The sequence below is a fragment of the Phaethon lepturus genome, unplaced genomic scaffold (assembly GCF_000687285.1).
Source record: "Phaethon lepturus isolate BGI_N335 unplaced genomic scaffold, ASM68728v1 scaffold20120, whole genome shotgun sequence".
Lineage (NCBI taxonomy): Eukaryota > Metazoa > Chordata > Aves > Phaethontiformes > Phaethontidae > Phaethon > Phaethon lepturus.
Window position 1 is genome coordinate 494 of NW_010510056.1, and position 22,155 is coordinate 22,648.

The window sequence follows — 22,155 nt, forward strand, 5'->3', positions numbered from 1 at the left end:
CCAGCAGTGTACCCAGGTGGCCAAGAAGGCCAACAGCGTCCTGGCCTGTATCAGAACTAGTGTGGCCAGCAGGAGTAGGGAAGTGATCGTTGCCCTGTACTTGGCACTGGTGAGGCCACACCTCGAATGAGAGTGTTCAGTTTTGGGCCCCTCACTACAAGAAGGACATGGAGTTGCTGGAGCGTGTCCAGAGAAGAGCAATGAAGCCTGGTGAAGGCTCTAGAGAACAAGTGTGATGAGGAGCAGCTAAGGGTTGTTTAGCCTGGAGAAGAGAAGGCTAAGGGGACACTATTGCTCTCTACAACTACCTGAAAGGAGGCTGTAGCAAGGTGGGTGTCAGGCTCTTTTCCCAAGTAGCAAGTGACAGGATGAGAGAAATGGCCTCAAGTTGACCCAGGGGAGGTTTAGATTGCATACTAGGAAAAATTTCTTCATGGAAAGGGTTGTCAAGTATTGGAACAGGCTGCCCAGGTAGGAGGCTGAGTCATCATCCCTGGAAGTATTTAAAAGACATGTAGACATGGTGCTTAGCAATACGGTTTAGTGGTGGACTTGATGGTGTTGGGTAAACAGTTGGACTTGATGATCTTAATGGTCTTTTCCAACCTAAATGATTCTGTGATTCTAAGTGAAAGGTGCAACTTGCTTCATAGCATTAAAATGGTTGTATGCCCCTTCTATTGGATCCTAACATCTTTCAAACCATTTCTACTTCTGCTATGCTTCCTCTCCTGGATCTATAGGTAGTGTTGTATCAGATACAGCTCTCCTCCTCTCTGTACTAATTTAGAAGGATATCTAGTACTGTATAAATACCCTAATGAAGTGAAGACATTACTCCTACAAAAAGAGCACCCAGGGGAACATCTTGCTGCAGCAGTTCCCAGGTGGGAAGAGATGAGGGGAAGCAAAGGTTTAATCTTTCAAAGGGGGTTCCTTGCAATAACACACATAACTGGATGGCATGGAGAGAAGAGTTCCTGCCGTTCCTCAAGGAAAATTATAAGAATATAGCTCAGATGTACATGTAAATGACAAATAAAATATTGATTTTTTTATTATCAGTCAGGAAAAGAGGAAAGGATTCTTTGGTTTAGATGAAGCCAACAAAAAATTATATTATTCAGCTCTTCAATCAGAGCCATAAATCCAATTCTAGCCTCATGGAATTTTAAAACAATCAATTTTTTAAAGCCACAAATGAAAGGGTTCTTACCAAAGTGTTTATGCAATGGGAATTTGGAACGCAGAGTCCAAGTCCGCCATTCTGACATTCATCAATATCTAAGCAGACCTAGCAATAAAACAAATCAACATGTAATAAAAACATCAGTTTGAGATCCAAGTCTGAAGAAAAGCCACTAAGCCTAGAAAATAGTCATAGCCACTCCTGAAACTAGTCTCCGAATGGCACAGACATACCCATAGGCTAGCTTTCCAATGTATATCCAGACACATAAAAGTCTGAAGAGACACTGTGATACAGAAAATTTCAACCTTAGGATGGGTTTCTGGTTCACCCACAAGAGTTTAGACAATAACCATGTTCCCCTTGTAGGGTGCTACAGGAACATGCGAAAAATGACAGTAGAATAGGTGTTTTCTATCATATTCTTACTAGTTCAAAGCCAGTTCACAAAAATTAGCAGACCCCCCTTTAAAACTGATCAGAGATACCTATGAAGATGACATTTTTTCTTGTCTCCATACCAGTCCTGAGTCTTAGACTGTTAATACTCCCGTTAAAGCCAAGAAAACACAACTTGGATCTTCTAATTGAAATAAAACACAATACAGATGCATCCATATAAACCAGCACTTGCAATGGCGGTTCCTGCAGCAATGCTGCCACTCACCTGCTTATTGCTCTTCGCGTAGTTGATTCCTATCCCTTGCACAGTTTGCCCTGTATATCCCGGGGGACAGGTTTCGCATCGGAAACCTGGAGCTGTGTTGACACATCGCACTCCAGGAAAGCAAGGGTTGTAACGACACTGCAAAGAAAAAAAATGAACCGAGTGAATGTTCCTGCTTCAGTAACATCCAGACACTGACTATGTGCACTGACACCTCAGTCAAAGACAATGTTACATGCAACGTCTGTATGTCTTCTGTTCAGAGCTGGCTTACAGAGGAAACAGTCTCTGCAGATATTTCTGACCCCAGTACATCTTCAGCTATCTCTGTAATTTAAGTAACATCTGCAATCTTCCATTATAGCTTGTAGTTGATGCCCTAAGCTCTGATCCTCAATCCTTCCTTTTGCTGGGCAAGTTCAACTCCCTCAGAGGCTGAGAGCCCCCTGGAAAGGGTCCAGACCACAATATCAGGAAAGCTACATACCCACCAAATGGTCCTGCAGTTGTGTTCTGTGTACACAAAAGTGGCAGCAGCATTCTCCTGCATTTGTATTTGGGCAAATCTCATTACCAGAAGTAACCCAAACGTAAGCCAGATAAGCAGTGGTATGTCAGTGGCACACACATATTTCTAGACTGGAGGCTCATGGACAACCCTCAGCAGCTCTCCCAAAATACCACATGTCCACAGCATCACTCTTGGCCTGAAGGCACCATTCACTTCATTGCCTCATGTGGCTTTACAGAACAGCTGTGACCCATTTCACTGGCCTTGCGGGTGCCAGTTTGGGAACCACATCCCACACTGCTGCCTCTCCAACATCAACACTAGCCGCTAGGTAATATTTGTAAGAGTATCAAAAACATCAACATGCCATCATGCTGCATATGGCTCAAAGACAACAACAAATAAGAAACATGAGAAAGAAACATAAAAGAGTTTTTAAAATATGCCTTCCCCCTCTCCTTGCCAAATAAAAACATCCGCAAAATGGAGGGAGAACACACCAGAAGATATCCACCTACAACAAACATACAACTTGTAACCAAACACACACACACAAGGGAGAAAGGAAAGGTATGTTTAATATCAAAGCGTGTTTGATGGAAAGATTTGTCAGACATAGGTCCACAACTAGCTTAAGGAAAATATAAAACCTAGGACAGACATCTTGTGCTGCTTATTTGCTGTGGATTTTTTATTGCAGACAGCAGAGGGCACTCAAATTACACCGTACAGAGCAAAGCTGCGGTCCCCAATATAGAGGCCATAAACTTATGAAAGTAATCTCTTCAAACTGTAATGAATAAGGGAGCATATTGCAGAGATGCTAGCAGCCTCAGAAAAGATGATGGCAGCTCTTAGTGAGGAACCTTCCAAATTTGCCTTTATTAGAACTTGCACATGAACTTCTTTATAAATGTCAGTTATTAGGAGGTACAAAAAGAGTTTATTCAGTAGAAAGGTGCTCTGCCAGAAGAGATTCCTAAAGAGCTTTAAAAAAAAGCAAAACATTACTTACTTTCTTAGTCTCAGCTAACTCAGGAAAACAAATAATATAACAGATCCCCTCTTATTAGACAATGAAAAGCTATTGCCATTTATTATCTCTCCCCTGCACAACCGTAAGTGAAAATCCAGCTGTTAAAGGAGATACTTACTGATGAACAAAACCGCACCAGACTAGGTGTCATTTTAATAGCAGTGTCCACTTAAAGACCTCATATAAGCAAGACTGTATCTCTATGACATCGTTCTCGGAAAATGTCCTTGCTGTTTCTAATGTGAGATCAGGTCTGCCACATGGAGTGGTGGCAGGAACATGAAGGCACATCAATCTCCATTGGCAGAGCCTGACTGCTCACAGAAAACTTGTTAATATCGGGCCACTACAGACCAGTCTCAGTTGGTTTTCTATCCACTGCTGTCACAGCTAGAGTTGCTCCAGCCCTGAAAATGACAGGGAGGAGATTATTGGTAGGCTCTGCCTCAGTCTGGGTATGGCTCAGGAGGTGGAACCCATCCGTACTGGTGGGCTCCACCTAGGTTGGCTAGAGTCTCTCACCATGGCTGTCTGGGGCATGAAACTCACACCACAGCTGTCTCAGCTTCACCTCTTGCATTCACAATTCAGAGTTCACCTCCATTTTTTGCACCTACTGTCCCGGCAGGCACAGTCCATGCCATGTGAGGCAAAACAAAAGACATCACCTGCAACTCCGGAAACTGCCACACTCAACCTACTTTCTCTCCCCCGTGTTTTTCACAGACAGATATAAGTGGGCACATCGCATCCTCTCTGCTGATGGCCTATAGGAGGGAGTAAACCAAAAACCAGTCAAAGATAGGTTGCTAGGAAGGAGAAAAAAAGGAATTGCTTTTGCTGTTTTACATCATTAGGCAGGTATACTGGTAGCACTGTGTTATCCACAGGCACAGTTAATGACCTAATTCTCCTGGTTCCCTGGTCTACTACATCCAGGTGCTTTTCCATACACACACACACACAAAAAAAAAGTCACTAAAGGGTAAGGGCAAAAATCATCACACAGAAAAAATGCAGTGAAGCTGTAAGTGGTTTTGTTGTTTGTGTTCTGAGTAAGTGTCACATTCCAATTAAAACAGGTTTTATTTAATCATTTAAGATATTGTAAATTTATTAACTCAGTCCTCAATACAAGCAAGCTCTGAATTTCTAACATACAGTACAAGAAAAAAAATAGATTTAAGTCAACATTAGCAGCTTTCAACACAACCATAATGAAGCAAAAGGAACAATAACAATAAATGTTTATTTTCTTTCATAGACTTTTAAGGTAAGGTTGAAAACACGGCTCCACTTTGGGTTGAAGAGAAGACTTTGGTCTCCAAGGCGTGATGAGGAGCGCTACAATTTAAAGAAACAAAGCCCATATTGACAAGAAGTGCTTCTGCACTTCTGCCTATAACAGAAGCTGCTGCATCTTCTTGTGGAATAGAAACAACTACATCAAAAACCTGTTTTGTTTGGTTTTCTTTCCAAATACTGAATTCTTTTAAGTGACTTCTCAACTCACCAGGGTATTTCACGTTTTCACACATATAGCCTCCATAAAGTTGCAGCAACAGCAACATAGGGAGGTAGAATCAAATCAGAATGAACTAACATTCACTGTGCAAGCAGTCAGCAAATCATGAAGACAGCAAGCATCAGTAACCCAATGATATGTACAAAACAGTTGCTTTTTAGCTCCCCCCCCCTCCCTTTTTGTTTTGTAATTCAGTGAAAGTCACTATTTTACCTCATCAATATCTGAGCAGGTAACTCCATTTCCCGTGAGCCCTTCAGGGCAGGGGCCGCACTGAAATCCCTCTGCTGTCTCCACACACCTGACTCCCCTGAAGCAGGAATTAACTTCGCATTTGGGTTTACTGCGCCTAGGAAGCTGAGTTGGAAAATTCACAGTTCCCAAACCTTTAATGCAGAAAGAACAACAGTTTCAGCAATTGAAAGAAACATCCATCACGGCTTTCAGCTGGCAGGCGCTCTGAAGACATCCCCAAGACGCTGCGCAGCAGGGGCTTTGTGTTTCTGCACTGCGCTGCTACCAGCTGTGCTGCGGCTGAAAAGACTTCATGCTGGAAATGGCTCAGCAGCTTGCTGCGTCCCCAGACACGGGAAATTAAGGCTATTTTGTTAGGTCCACGTGCTTCTCCTGGCTACACATGGGAGCCTTCCTGCTAGGTTAGTCTCAGCACAGATCTGCTCCTGGCCGGGGGAGGAAACTGAAAGCCAGCGACCTCAGCTGGCCAAAGAGACTGAAGTGTGATGGTACAAGGCATTTCTCTGGCCTAATCAGCAACACCACCACATCATAAGAAAAACAATGCCATGGTTTTGCAAGAGCATATCTGACAGTCTACAAATAAGAGGAATAAAGAAGCAGCAGCCGGCAGCCCATGAACATGCAGCAGGACATGCTAGTACACTAGCTCAGATGCACAAAAACCAGCCCTGGGGTAAAGCAAGGTCTTCTGAGACTCTGGCAGGTGCTGAATGTTGGTACTGATGCATGCAGGATTTAAGGACTTTTTCTTTGGCACTTACACATAAAGGTTAACCTGGTTGGAGCTCAACTTCAGTTTTAATGAGGTTGACAGACTGGGTGAAGAAATCAACTAAAAGGCCTGATGAGTTTAAGGCCTTTTGACCCACCCAGTGAGAGAGTATTTTTGTTTTTACACTGAATGAATGTGTGTTCTAATTATCAGTTGTGTAGGAGGGCCATGCAGTGGCATCTGGGAAAGAATCGATTTCTTCTGTTTAGGGAAAAAATGGAGACCACCTTTTGGGTCTTACTGCTCTTAAGCAGTGACTGCGTACTCAGAATCAGACAAGTTTCAGGTGGACTGCATAGGATCTTTCTCAGACTGACAATACCTGCTAGAGCAAAACATGATTGCTCCCTTGTCCCTAGTAGAAACTAAGATTGTTCATGAGATACCCAGCAGGCAAGGTCTCCCTCCCCAGGAACATGCAGCACAGCTTCATGGCAGAGTAAGAACTGACAGTACAGGGTAAGTGGTACTGCTTGGTTTAGTGGCGTTTTATCCCCCAACAGGTGATTGTCCGGTCTATGGAAACTGAAAGCTTTTCTCTAATGAAAATCTGTTTTAAATGTGTCCAATACATCTAGAACTTTGGACATTATTTTTTAAAAAGTACTTCTTAGAAACCACATAAAGCTGATGCAATCAATACTAGTTTTAAAACGACTGTACATCTCATCTGGTTGCCTTTTACAGGCAGTAACAGGAATACTTACCACATGCTTGGCACTCAGCTATGGTATTTCTCAGAAAAGTCGTTTCTTTGACCTTGAGAATATGGGAAATAAAACATTATTTGGATACAGGCAGCTCCAGTTTGCACCTGGCTGCCAGAAGCACCATTATCATTTTTCTCGTAGATGCCACTCAAACCATGCAACATAGGTACTCTATCTTGAAATGAGATTATATTTGTATGCCATAAAATTAAGGACAGTGATAATGGTTGTACTTCAGTTCAGCCTTCATCAACAGGACCTTTAAGAATGACATGCTTAACTAAAAGCATGCGCTACTAGCAATTCCAGTTCTGACACCCCCCAGCAAGTGAAACAAATGCTATTTCAGTTCTGTGCAACAGACCTACTTCTACCTAACAGTGGGCTAGGATAGCTACTCTAGTTCCTCTCCACTTAAGACACTAGATTTTCTGGACCTGAATAAGCAAGTCCCCCACACTTAGTGATCCTCCATAGCAAGCACAGGTACCAGGACCTATAAGGTTATTTCTCCTCCACTCTATCATGCCCCTGAGGCAATGAACTCTACTCAGGAGCTTCCTGGTTATGTGAATTCTGCCCTAACTCTATCAAAAGTGGCAAGCTTGGGATATTTCACAGTGAAGCCTTTATACAGTACCTGTTGTCTGAGAAGGTCTTTCACATCTCCCAGTATTTGGTTCATCTGCATCATCTGACCCATCAGCTGCCTATTAAAATCACCTGCAGGGGAAACAGCAATGAAAAAGAGTTCACAATGCATGTAACTCTCATTCAGTTGCCATTATGATTTCTGAGATACAAGATGGAAACACTGTGAAGTGCCAAGGAGGGCAGACAGTACTGTTACTTAAGCCCTGTAGGAATCCTTAGAGCAAACACAGTATTTAGCTGCAATTTTTATAGAGTCATTTGTACGAACTCAAGGGTTTTCCGGACTGAACTCCACTGCACACCACAGAAACAGGAAAAGAAGAAACCTTTCCACAGAAAGACAAGCAGCCTTTGATTTTTCTACCATTATTTCAGTGCCAATGCTGGCAGCGTTACTGGTTCACCCTATGCCTGAGACCAGCAACCCTAAGTGAAACCTTAGGATTTCAAGACTGGGTTTTTGTTATAACCCATTTGGGACAGGAGGGCAAGGCAGGGGCATGAAGTATCTGTGTATACAATGGGAATTCACCCTCCATAAGTGTATTCCATGTCACCACAACCAACTCCAGCACACTTTTCAAAGTGAAGTTACCCAGCTTTCTGAGCAAGCTCCCCGTGCAGCTCTGACCATGCATCAAGAGTGCCTGCTCTGACAAAAACAGCACTTTTAATACCTGTCAGACAGTCAAAAGAGTCACTTGGCTTTTCTTCCAAAACGCAGGTCATCACACTCTACACAAATTTCATGGGTGCATTTGCTTCAGGGCGGGGGAGTTGCAGAGTTTGTACGGACTCTCAAAAACATCTACTCAACACTCTATGAACTCACACCAAAGCCAGTTCTCAATACCAAGTAACAAATTAAAGACCTCTAAGACAAGACCAAAAGCTACATCTGTAATGAGCCCTAAAGAAGGACCAGAACTGGTCCAACATCTTCACATGAGACTCTTACCTGCTGAATGAAACATCAGTTTTGACCCAGTGACAGAGGAGAAGCGGAGAGCATGTTTAGCACAGGGGCTCATAGTAGCTTCTGTTTGTAGCTCACTTCTGAGTTTGTAGCTCTTTCAAACAGCTATTTGTTTACTTCTCTAAGTCTGTATGTCAAAACAAATTTCACAAATACATGCTCTTTTACGTTCTAAGCAGGCAGGATATTTTGATATTATGCCCAATGGCTTCAGGGAGGCTTATCCATGTGTTACTTCTGTGGGTATTGAACGCTTATATGAAAAATGTTTTTCTTAATGTTTACCTCATTGTTTTGTACTTCAAAGCATGTCTAACTGTTTCCAAACATTCTAGTGGGAATCGTCCAACTCCTCACATACTATGTTTTCTTCATTTCAGATTTTCTCATTAAAACACTGGACAAGTTTAAAGACTCGGGAACCACCTGTTCAAGAACCTGCTTCTGTTCCACTCCCAACCTTGTATTCTTTTTATTTGTGAGGAAGACCGCAGGACTTAATGTCATGGGTATTTCAGAATCCCATAGTGGAACTTGGCAGGCAGGCTGTCGGGACAGATGCTGGGGTCTGTTCTTGTTTTCCTTGGGTTTTTTAAACAAAGAATGGTTTAGGCATTATTGATTGAGATCTGCAAAGAATTCTCAAGATTTCAGATGCTGTTTGTTGGCTAGCATCTAAATCAAAACCAGATCTATTCTGTACAGTTTAGTTTTTCAGACTGTTAAACTTTAAGGTGGACTGAACAGGTTATACTGCCAGGAACTACATGTCCTGTTTGCAAATTTAGACACCAGAGCATAAACTGATGACTTCCCACAGGTTTTTGGTTTTTTTTTTTTTCTCTTCCATTTAAATCCAAGTCCCCCCTGCAGCAGAATGACTGATGATCCATGGTAAGAACTCAAATAAGAGGCTTTTCAAGGAGTTCTTGGGCCACAGTATATTGTAGGGTGGCTTTTCCCAGGAGTAAGCAGGGTAAGCCAAAGGTTCAGCCTGAAGCTATACAGCTATCTTGTCCTGCTATGTAGTCTTTCTCATCCATATCCCACCTACTGAGGCAACTCCCCAGTTCGGCTAGTGCCTAGCTCAATGCTCTGGAGTCCGTAACAACCCGAGTAACAGAATAGTTTTCACAGCAATAATTAAATTCAGTGACAGATCTGAAGAATTACTGTCCACAAGGGAACTGACATCCCCTGACATGCTTATTCTCTGTAAGCCTGAGGTCATGTTGGGGAGCTACTCTGTCTTTCTCTTGCCAGGACCTTGCAATATAGAATCATGGCATGGTTTGGGTTGGAAGAGACCTTTAATGATCATCTAGTCCAAGCCCCTTGCCATCGCAGGGACATCTTTCACTAGGTCAGGTTGGTCAAAGCCCCTTCAAACCTGACTTCAATGGGGCATTCACAGCTTGTCTGGGCAACATGTTCCAGTACAAGGCCTTGGATTTGGAGCAGGTGACCAGCTTCATTGCACAGCTAATTGACCCAGGCAGGGCAACTCACAAACACTAGCTTGTATAACTGTAAGCCACTGTGAAACACATACACCTTCTAGCTCTGTTGGGAGCAATACTGGCTTAAGCACCCCACTTGCCCCCATCTGGAAAGGTCAGAGTCCTAAGTGTCATGCAAAGAGATAGTGGTTACATGGCCAGGGATCCAGCCATGACTGAAGTATGGATGATGGTTGACAAGACAACATTTTCCTGTCAGCCTATAATCCACCACCAAGGAAGGTGCATATACAAGTTGCACATGGAATTACAAAGAATCATAGAATCATTAAGGTTGGAAAGGACCTCTAAGAGGCAGGTTCAAAGTAAACAGAAGGAGATATTTCCTTAGACATATGATGGACTTCTTGCCAGGAGACATTCTTGAGCATGCATTCAAAACTGACTGGACAGATTCACGTAACACAAAGACTACACCACTGAGCTGAGAGCTCTGTATACCGTAAGCTGCTGGAGAATAGGAAAGCATTCAGGGAAAACCACACTATAACTCCACTCTTATACTCTTGCCCTTGGGTCTATGTTGGCATGCTGTCTCTAACAGTATCTAGGTTAAAAGAAAATTTGGTCTGGTGCAACACAGCTGTTTTTATTACTCTATGTCAGGTTCAGGTACCCTACATTAGCTAGATGACCTCCAAATATCCCTTCTAACCTGAATGGTTTTGTGACGATTACATGCAGCATACTAATCTCATCTACTAAACCCAGTGTGTATTGCACAGTATTTTCCTACCCACATAGGAAGATCCAAATACATGTGTTCAACCTCTGTCTGATCATCTCATTCTCATCTACATTGCTTAGGTGTCTCAACCTCACAGACTGAATACAGAGGGAATGCTGCTGCCAAAGCAGTGAGCAATGACCAGGCACGCAGTCAAAGCCATGTACAGTTATTCAGGTCCAAAGCTCTCCCAAGGGTTTTCCAATTAATATGAAAGCACATACTTTTACCAAGATACATAGGTCTTGCACCCCTATACAGCTAAGCACTTGCATTCCAGCTTTTTCTAGCTGAAAGCAAAATTGTGGTTATCTGATATATTGCTCCTGTAAAAGGCTGTCATGAAGTATACACAAAGTGCAAGGCAGCTGAGTTAATATTGCTGTTGGAACATTTGCACCTTTTCCTTTGGTGGGTTTGACTATGTAGACTTTGAATATATTCATGTGAGTTGTTTTTTTATTATTAATGTGATACTAATTCTACTTGGAGGTTATAAGCAACTGAATTTGGGAGGCTCAGCCAGGCAGAGGCTGCCAGGGAAAGACAACATCTCTCTGTATTACTACCATTTGTTATCAATTAACGAGCATAAAGTTATAAATGAGAAAGCTGCAAGTCTGCAACCTGGAAACCTTGCTCACAGAGTTCTGAGTTTTTCCATGAGAAAACACTGAATTAGCCCACCCTTCTATGTGCAAACACTTGTTGATTTAGGGAGAGAGACCTGTGATGATAAAAATGTATTTTTTGCCTAGGTGGACATATGCTAAAGAGCAAGAAAACAGAAGCATGTGCAACTGAGGATTTACCTAGCTAAAAGGCAGAACAGACTCTGTTATCACAGCACACCACTGATGCCTACATTCATGTAATGCACCCAGGATGCTCTCATAAAATGTGCGTATCTTGTCTGTATTCTAATCAAAAGTAGCGAAGCTGCAGGGCTGGGTTTGGCAGTGGGGACATGAAAGGGTGGGAGAGAAAGAACTTCTCATGGAATTTATTTGAAACCTTGACCTCATTTTCCCTCCCATGGTTGTCACAGTAATATTAACATACTGCAAGCACAGTGTGAATCCATTCTTCTCCCTCACGCCCGCAGCAGAAAGGCGGATAGACAGGGACTAGGAAAGGGTACAGATGGGGCAGTCTAGTCCAGGTTTGCTGTGGTGAAAGGTTAGAGAGCATGTTTGCCCATCACAGGGGATTGCACCCCGCCCCTAGGGATTTGCAGGAATCCGAGTAGCCTCAGCTCCTTTCTTCCCTCACTGTTCCCAGCTCAGTTTCCACAATGCTCAGAACAGGCAGAGAAGGAAGTGTTTCTGGAGCAGACTTCTGGTCCAGCAGGTGGCAAAAGCCTCTGCTAACTTGCAGCAAAACTAATGGCTGCCTTGCAATGGCTTTTCCCAGGTGGACCTGCAAGGCTCTGTAGCCATAGCACCAAGATGCTCTGCAGTGACCTACTTCACACCTTGTTTGTCCCCTCTCCAGGACACTCCAGTGATCAACGAAAGATAAATACTGACAATGTGGGTAAGTACAAGGTAGGTCTTGCTACTCTACCCATCTACCTGTTTTCATAAAGCCTGTAGCAGGTATCACATTTAGGACTACTTCCTGTCTGCAATTGTCTGCAATTTGAATACTTAAAATATTATCAAGCTGACACAAACAGATCATGATCATGAAAGTTTGTCTTCCAAATTAGTCTAAAAAGCTTCTTTTAATCATTACAGACTCCTCCCTCACTAGGACAACAACTCATTGCTTTATCAGCAGCAGCAGTGACTATTTTATCTCCAAATTGAAGTATTTCTAAAACATTTACAGTAAGTTATCATGGCTGTTAATTCCGTCAAACAATTGCTATTACTTCTCTACAGAGTTTCTCCACATTTTTAATATTCATCACATTAACTTCTTTGCACTGGTATCCTAAGGAGAAATTTTAACTCTTGGTTGCAGGCCTTACCAGTGTACTGAGCAACAGGTTCAATTTGTTGAAGAAAACAGTCCTGCAGGTTCCCCACTTGGGCAAGTGTTCCTCCAGTTACCAGCTTCAGCTCATCTAGCGTATCCTGGACTCACAGGAAAAACAGAGCTCACAATTCTGGTACAACAATGGAAAAAATGTGAAATAGCAGACAAAGCAAATTAATTTTTTAGAGAGGCTGCCCATTTCCTAAGCGTGCAAGGCTCCTACACCGTCCACTTCAGGACCACCCATCACCATCTGAACTGTAATAAAATCTCTAATCTTTGCCTTGCAGATTTTCACATAGCTGTGGTTTTATTTTGAACTTTTTTTTTACCATTCCAATTCATATGATCTCACATACAAGGAAGTTCATATATTTTTATATCCACAGCACACAAGATTTTTTTTCTTTTTAACTGAATCCTAAACAATTTTTTCTTCCCTCCTCTCAAACAGGTTTACATTCAGTCAGGAATGTGGGCACCTTGGTGATTCTCCATGTAAACAGGCTCATTTTCAAGCCTGTAATGAAACAGAGCAGGGGGCAATGTTAGGGGCAGAAAGCCTTTGCACCCTCTAAGGCATATTTTGTATTACTGATGATGGAAGATGGTTGTGGAAGATACTGTTTACCTTGGACTGCTGACACGGAGATGACAGGAAGCTATGCCAACCCCTGGTTGGCAGACAAAGGAAGAAAAGCTATTGCAGTCAAACAGATGGGGGTTGGACTCTCGCATCACCTGAGTCCCCCTCTTTTGTCTTATTAGTCCATGTGGCTTATCATGAAAAGGAAAGCCCTTACAACAACCCAACAGCCAAGGGTTGCTCATACTGAACAGCTGTAAGAAACTGACGAAGATCTGCCCTTAGTGCATCAGCTAAGTCCTTGCAAAAAGTCCAGTCCCCAAGAAACACTTAGACTGATGCGAGGGAGGTAATATTCATTTTAATAAGCTAAAAATCATGTTTACAATTAATAGGGTAAGTATTACTGGGTTCAATGAAGCTAAGATTTCACCTGTTCCACAGGGAACTCATATTTGTTTCACAAGTTAATACTCAAGTATTACTGAAGCACAATTGTACAGAGCTTGGCTGCTGCAGGGGCTGAAGTCTGGATTCAGTGATCCAGAGGATCGCTGGTGATCCCTCTTAAGCGCTCAGCCTTAAGTTTTCCTTCTCACCTGTGACTTATCCTGGAAGGTGCGCAACTCTACTGCCGCCGACCTCTGAGACAGCGCTGAAAATGCTTTTGGCAGGTCCTGAACGGCACCTACTTGCAGGCAGTCCAGATACAACTCTATTGCGGTCGATCCCTGCTGCAGGCCACTCAGCCACAAGAGGACAGCATGAGGTTTCCCATCAGCCAGCTGGATGTTGCTAAAGATCACTGAATTCATTCTCCCGTCGCTCTTCAGGTAGCGCAGCACCACTAGTACAAAATACACAGAAGGACTATCAGAGGGTAGCAGATAACCCAAGGCTGATCAAGGAAGATCCTGCGGAAATCTGCAATTGCTCTGGTATTTTTCCACATGTCAGCTTTTGTAAATGAATCCCATATGCAGATATAAATGATAATAACAAATGGGACACTGACTGTCAGACCAGGATTACCAGGACTCCTGCGTGACTCTCCATTTGTAAAGCACTGCTTCCTGCAGTGTTTTCTGCTGCTTTGTCGAGGCCTCCCTAATTGGCTTAACCAACATCCCCTTACAGGGCATGAAGTGCTAAAATACAAGTGGTAAAGGTAAAAGGTGTAGCAGACAGCCTGAAGTCGGCACTTTGGCAAGTACATATCCGATAGACCTAGAAATACTCTGTAGCAGAAAAGTACAGCTAGAAAAATCAGTTTCAGTGATGCATATTGCATTCAGTGAAGACATCTGACAGTGTATCCAAATGCATCATTAAAGAAACCAAAGGAAGCATGATTCCAAGCTAATAATCTGCATTTCTCTGTAACAAATAGTAAGTAAAAAGAAAATACAATGCAGAAAAGACATCCTCCAGCCTAAAGATGACTAAGCCCCCTCTAAACTCTTTAAAGCATTAGTGAATGACTTACTTGGTAATTCACACAACAAATTCTCATTTAATGAATTAAAATGCACCACCAAAAAACACAACAGCAGACAAACAAAAACTCTTACATGCTGTGTAATATTTAAAAAATGTCTCTTTCCTAAGGAAATTGGATTGGTAAGCTAGGATCTGCAAGCTAAATCTCTTAGATGAGCTAGCTAGTTCTCGCCACAAAATCTCTCCCTGGCTCTCCGAATGCATATCTACAGAAGCAATGAGCTAAGTGTATAACTACTCTACAATATTAGACAGACCTTGTTTCAAAGATCCCACTGACCACCAGCCTGCACATCCCTCATTTCCTCATGATAACAGTTAGATGCATTGAGAAGTCCAGCTGCACAGACGCTGGGCACCTAAACAGTTAAGTTCAGAGGGTTTCTACTGTTGCATCAAGTGAGAGCTCACAAATATTCTGACCTTCAAGAAACACCTACATTAACATGAAGTCAACTGAAAATGGTGGATATAGTGGAGGGAAAAGCTTGTACTAGCTTCAGAGCTAATAACACCTGGTGAAATCACCCCATTTCTATTCATTTAACAAATTATCTTCCCATCTCTCCACTACTAACGTACCCTCTTTGATGCTGTAACACCTCCATTTTCCAGTGACCTTCTGAGTTACTGGGTACATGCTCCCTACTATTTTTCTAATTGCTAATTTTAACAATTAAAAGAATCCAGATTTATACCAGCATGAATGAGGCAGGGTATGTATCCATCTTTAAAGTCTACACTAGTGCTAAGTATCAGCAGCTGTGATCAATATCAAGAATGTCTTCATGGCTGTCTATGTCAAAACACTGCCAGAGCTGAGATTTCCACAAAGGTGCATGAGTTCACCAGTAACCTGCTAAAAGGTAGCATTTCTTGGCAAACTCAAAGATCTGGCAAGAGAGAATACCTTGCAGTCGTTTTATTTATGTGAATATTATGCACTCCTAGTCACATGAAAGCAAAGTCTTTGGATCTGGGCCCTGCATTCAGAGTGAATAAACTCAGCAGTAAGCTAGAGAAAGAAAGAGGAGATGGTGGCAGGGCCCAGAACGGACCCTGCCAGAATAGTTTCAGGACAAGGAGCAGTCTGGCTTGGAAGGAGGATCAAGCATTCCTTCCTCAGCCAAAGCCAAATATCCATCTGGTAAACCAGCATAGGCTTTTGAAGGGAGATTTTGCTGGACTACATCCTCTGCCTCTGTAAGATTTAACTCATCCAAGCCCCTGCGTTACGTATTTGCTGCTAGGATATTGTACACTGACATTCATGAGAGTAAGTAGCTCATGTGTACTGCTTAAAGAAACATATTCTCAATGAAACTACTAATCCTGCCAGTAAATAGGAACTTCAGAACTTCACAGAATTTTTAAGTTACATCACTTTTATGCACTTAACTGCTGTTTGCTCCGTAAGCAAATTGTTCAAAAAGGCTAAGAAACCATGGATGCTATTTGCCTCTGAAAAGTACATTGGTCTAACCAAAACAAGCTGAGCAGTTGCCCAGGAATTCATATCTATGCTTTAAAAACATTTAGGTATTATGAACATTTTACTTTCAGGTATACCACAACAAAAACTGAACACAAGCAAACAATTCCGAACACAGCTCTCAGATGTGGTACTTGAAAGGATAACCAAGGCCTGCTTTGGGCTATTCAGATCAGATTTGGGTGCGTAAGTGGAAACAGAATGCAGAGGAAGTAATACACACATATGCGCCCTTCCAAAACTGTAGATATTTAGACCCTGCATTTTGCTAACATGCCAATGTTGGCTCACCACTTAAGTGATCACCTCCAGTCTTGAGAGGATCAGAAACAGCCCCCACACTCCAGACTTTCAGCTTGCATGACGATCTCCTGGATGCAGTTTAACTTACTGTATGAAATAGCCATGTGGGACACTTGACAATTCCAGAGAGATCACATGTGAAAAAGTTGCCTACTACTCACATGCTGCTATATGCCTTATACAAGGTGCACTGAAGTCATGAAGCAGAGACCTCCATGGAACAGCCTTGCAGCAAAAAGTCTCCCTCTGTTTGATAGGTCCTTTACAATGGGTAGGTTACAGATATCCCCCATATACTCAACTCTGGTCACTGACAGGACAAGTTTCTTCATGCTGCCTGTCTAACATGTCACCATCCTGTCACAGACACTTCTCAAATACAACACTAACATACTGAGGACAAAACCAAAAGAAGCCACGTAACCTTCCAGCAGAAAGCTTCTTACGTCTCTTAGTTAAAACATATTAGTAACCATCAGGCATGTAGGTATTCTTGAAAACCAAGAGAAGAATTTGATATGTTCAAAATTCTATGCATATAGACATATCTGTGTGCATACATATGCATTCCTATATACATATATAACATTTACATGCGTAACTGTGTATGTGAGAGGGAGAGACTAAGTGTGTGTGTATCATTTGTTTAGCAATTAGGTAAGTCAGTGTTAGGAATTGTATGACACTGATAAGGCTGGGTGACCATGTCTTACCCACCCCCAACACACACAGCACAAAAGTTCTTATTCCCTGACCTAAGAGGGATTTTGGCAGACCTGGTAAAACTACCAATGTTTTATCTAACTCATTCCCCTACATTTCTCAAGCAAAAGGTGTGCTTTTCTTCAGCATATAGAGGAACTCTCCTGTTCTGAAATTTCTCAGTAGAGTTTCTCAGTATATTGGACTCAGGCGCCCGATTACAACATTTGCAGCAGCAAATTATCATAGCAGTGGTGAAATCAATGGAGCAACAATAATTTACGCCATTCAACAATTTTTCACTGAACCTTAAAACTGCAATATATCCTAGATGTTGTCTAGAGAGCAATGACTCTCCATTTCTAAAAGTCTGCTGAAGTTCTTACTCTGACTCCTGATTAACTAGTTTCAATAAACAGAGAACAAACACTTTACTTCACCCAAAAAATCCTGTAAGTGCTAGGAATGTTTGTCTTGCCTAGTCACATCTAACCTCCAGGGTCAGCAGAACAAGAACCTGTCTTTCATATGCATGAGGCAGCATGTGCGTGTGTCCCTCACATTCCTGAGTAATAAGAACCAGTGATTGTCCCAAGGGGAAAAAGAAAAAAGAAAAAAAGGAAAAAAAGCCACCAAACCAAATTGATTCCTTTATCCATATTCCATTTTTTTTTTCCTCCTTTCTCAGCATTGCTCAGAGCAAGCACCATGGCAGAGTGGAGATACCAGCTGATTGTCAGATCAGCTTCCCCAGCCAAGAGACAGCAGCATCCTGCCAGAGGAAGGAAAGAGACGGGAAGTGAGAGGGGATGTAACTAACACTTTACCTTGTGAGAGGGGGCCAACAGGAATGACTCAAGCACAAAGGTTAATCACACAGTTTTCAACATCCATCTGTGACACACCAATAACTATGGATCCAACACTAGTTTTCCCCTACATACTTCAAACAACTTACCTTTATTCATCCGTCCCATTACCGTAAATTCAAAATACTTGCTGTTGTCAGCTGACGAATACAGGCCAAATATGGTGGCTGTGCTCTTTGGCTGCAGTTTGAATGTCAAGAGCAAGTATACTTCATTCAGTGTAGGATCGCCAAGTGCTTGTTGCAAGAAGTTGGTTACCACTCTCTTGTTGGAATATGGAAGAAGATCAAAAACTGAAAAATAATCGAGTTTCAACAGCAATTTAAATATAATAATGGCCAAAGAAGAATGTAGTGTGAAGCCACGCATTGGAGATTATATACTCTTTGCTATTTCCAAATGGATACTTTAAAATGAACCCAAGTTGTCCTACCTAAAATAAATAATATGAAACCAAAAATTAACAATATGAAGATCATCTTAGAGATCATCTAGTCCAAATCCCTGGCATTGGCAGGGACAACTTAAGCAACCTGATATGGTGAAAGATGTCCCTGCCCCTGGGAGGGGAGTTGGACTAGATAATCTTTAAAGGTCCTTTCCAACAAAAACTATTCTACGATTCTATCAAAATATCATCTAGATTTTATTGCAACTGATAATCTTTTAGCAACTTTTTTTAAAGGGAATTATTGCTAAGTTTCTAACATAGAAATATCTAGTCTTCAAATTGAGTTACTCAAATAGTTTCAAGTAGATCTCTAAAATTCCGCTCTTCTGAGGATGTACCTCAACAAAAAGCTTTTCAACCTATTTCTGCTTCATAAGTTCAGATGCTTTTGTTCACATTTCAATTAGAATGAGGATCCAGCATCAAAATTTTCAGACAAATTCCCAGTGAACACCTTAAGAACAATTTTGATGGCATTCGCAGGGCACCAATTTTAAAATGCTAAAAAGCCAGGTAAGTAATATGATGTTCATAACCTCCTTCTCACTTCACTGACTTCTCAGAAGATGTATTATATAAATAAGACTCAACTTTCCCTTCTGGCACAGATAACAAAGAAAGACAGGCCTAACGAAAAAATAACCCTGAAGGCATAGTGAAAGCTGTTTCAAATTTTTCTTTTAATTTTTGCACCATGCATCAGCCAAGAGTCTAACATTATACTCATACGTATGTCAGCTACCTCCTTTATGGCACTGAAACAACATACTGGGGTTTTCCTCAATGTTGCTAAACCCATGACAACTCCAAACTCAATAAACCATTCCACTAGGTTTCTTGATAATCTCCTATTTCAACCAACTGCTATTAAAGCAGTATATATATTATACCCTTCCAATAAAGCCTGATAAATGACTCTGCAAAAGCATTATTTAAACATAAGGGCACATTCAGTCATTCTACACCACTGCCATTGCATAGGCCTATCATAGCTGGGCCATATTTTTCTCCCACACCAGCACAATTCTGTAGAGCTCCCATGGGAGAAGAACCCCAACACCAGGCAGACAGCAAAGGCACATGACAGCACATTGTGCCTTACATTCAAGCCTGTGATTGTACCACTAAGTGTAGTTTCCCAGGCCAAAAAGTGGTGGACCTTTGCAAACAAGTCTTTTCTACCCAGCATGTCCTCAAAGCTGCCATCAGTAACTAAGGTGATGGGGCCATCCTACCAATCCAGTGTTTCCATATGCTACAAGCAGGAGAGGACTGAAGAGCGCTCACAGGACAATCACATGGGCACACAGACCTACCCACAGCCATGTGGGAAACTCTATTAGAGCCTGGGTTTATGCTGCTTCCATTGCTCATTCCGGAGCATCCATTCATCTAGACACTAATGATATTTCCAAAAAAGAAAAATTAAGAGGTTTTTCCCTTCCATCTCATGAAACCATTGAAACACAGATAATCCAAAATACAGATTCAAGTCTACACTTGTATTGTGTCCAAGGATCCCACGACTCTACTGAGAGTTTTCAGGACACAATACAAAAAGAACCAGGCCTTTGATTTGCATGCACTTGTAATACTGTTGTCAAACAACTAAGAAACACGTATCTGAGATGGACTTGGCCAAAGGACTTCTCTTTCATTCAGTTCATTCAGTTCAGATTTACAGCACCCCAGGACAATCACAGCTTCTACCAAAATCAGCAACCCAGACAGCAAAGGCAAAAGGCTGGGTATTTCATCACATTCAGTGCACAGAGAGCAAAGCAATCGCCCAGGCAAGAGACTGAAATGCAACTCTGTACAACTACTCTGTACAACAGCATTTTGCAGGTAATAATCATTCATAAAATACAGCTGAGTCTTCTCAGCCGGAGCACCACAATACAGTACTTAAGTCTTTGACAGCAGAAGAGAGAGCTATACATTTTGTCCAGTCCTTCTAGGTCTATTGGCTAATTTTATATCAACTCCTGTGAGACTAATTAATCTCTGCTAGAGTCAAACACTTAAAAATACAGGAGAAATATTATAAAAGTAATGACTCAACACTGGCAAACGTCTGTCTAACCTTAGGGAAAACACTTATTGAAATATTTGAAATTTGCATATTTAAATGAATGCTCAAATTGGTTTGCTAGTAGCGTTCTATAAAGCACATTTCCTCAACTGGATCCTTTGGCACCACGTTATCAAACCCTCTCTTGGGATATCTTCACTAACCAGCATGTAGATGCAGTACATGACCGGATCCATCCTTTAGCATAAATTACACACATGCTAGCAAACGTGGCTAGCAGAAGAGCAGCAGGGTTATGAAAACTCATTTTACATCCTTAGTAGAGTTGGCAGAGCGAGAGAGCTCTTAGAACTTACAGATACAATTGATTGTTTGGAAGGAACACAAAAAAGAGATCCACAAGGATTTCAGACTTCATTTTTAGAAGAATCTCATCTTTTTGTTCCTCTCCCTGGAAAGGCAAACTTGAAAACAAATGGATAGAAAAGGACTGCCAAAGTTGAAAGGTACAAGCAGCTGGTTTCAATCCATGCAGTGAGAGTGTGGAGTCAGGCATGCCTCTGAGCACGAGCATGCATACCCACCGGGACAAACCGAGCCCACTCGTGAGATGGGCTAGGAATTCTCTCCCCCACCTGCTTTCTGTGGTTTTCGGAAGGGAGCTGATCACCCTCCTATGAATGCTAACAAGGAATCAGCTACACCTTGAGAGAGTGGCAAACCACTCTTTGGGGGTCTGCCCAAAAACATGACGGGAAGCCCTAAGAGGAGGCAGCAGCATGGAGGAATGAAATTAGTGGCACCAGAGAGAATGGAACTCAAAATAAAAGATCCTTTCTTTCCCTTAATTCTGCTGCCATGTCACACAAGCTGTTTGAGACCCTCCAAGGTTCTCCTCTGGGCACAGTTAACCATAATAAGTATAAATTTCAACACTGCCTCACTGCTGTTCAGCACATTTCAAGACAATTAATGATGGCTTACATACCTGGCATGAAACCCTAACCCCACTACAAAGATTTCTGACTATAAGAAGGTGGAAGTTTCACATGCTGAGAGTGGGGTCTTTCACTGGCTACTGCCTGTGACAAGCTGCAAATCTGCTTCTATTTTTAAAAATATGGCAATACCCTACTTCTCAATATGACAATTTTCTGAAATGCTTTTACATCAAGAAGGATTTTAATAAAAGCCTTTGGAAATGCACCTAAATTAATGGGATTGGCTGTCATTTAGATCTGCTTCACTTAACTATGGAATAACAGATTAAAATGTCAAACATCATTTTGTAAAACAGTGGAGGGGGTTAAAAAGGCAGAGAGAACCAGGAGCAGCTTCAAGGCTCCTGGGTTCCCATCAAGATACACTAACTGCTGCACTCCGTAGCTGAGCTGGTTCCAGTCACAAGGTGCTACTGAAAAGCGATACCACTCGCTTTATGCATGCTCGAAAATAAAGCGGCTCCTGACTTACTCCGTGCATAATATTGCCAAAGCAATGCTGGATTGGGACGGTACCTGTTTTCCCATGCACTTTATGAAGTAGAGTTTTCCCGACGAGTTTTCATAGCTTAGCAATTAACTTCTCATTTACGAGAACTTACAATTGAAAAAGTGCTCCTCAGCCGCTCAACCCACCTTCTTGCCCCGCTATAAAATCAGACCGCTTTTTGCCGGTGGCTGGAGGGGC

The 22,155-nt window shown here is 42.0% G+C and overlaps 1 protein-coding gene across 1 annotated transcript; it reads right to left on the reverse strand.

Annotated features, from left to right (window-relative positions):
• Positions 1 to 1,216: 1,216 nt before the first annotated feature.
• On the reverse strand, positions 1,217 to 18,273 carry LOC104627532 (thrombospondin-4-like; the record flags this gene model as incomplete). The annotated part of the gene is made up of 8 exons (XM_010295835.1): positions 1,217 to 1,294; positions 1,857 to 1,994; positions 5,142 to 5,314; positions 6,666 to 6,717; positions 7,309 to 7,391; positions 12,521 to 12,626; positions 13,714 to 13,961; positions 18,070 to 18,273. Coding segments are annotated over 8 exons (1,082 nt in total), but the record flags the coding sequence as incomplete, so codon positions are not given.
• Between the last annotated feature and the right edge of the window lie 3,882 nt (positions 18,274 to 22,155).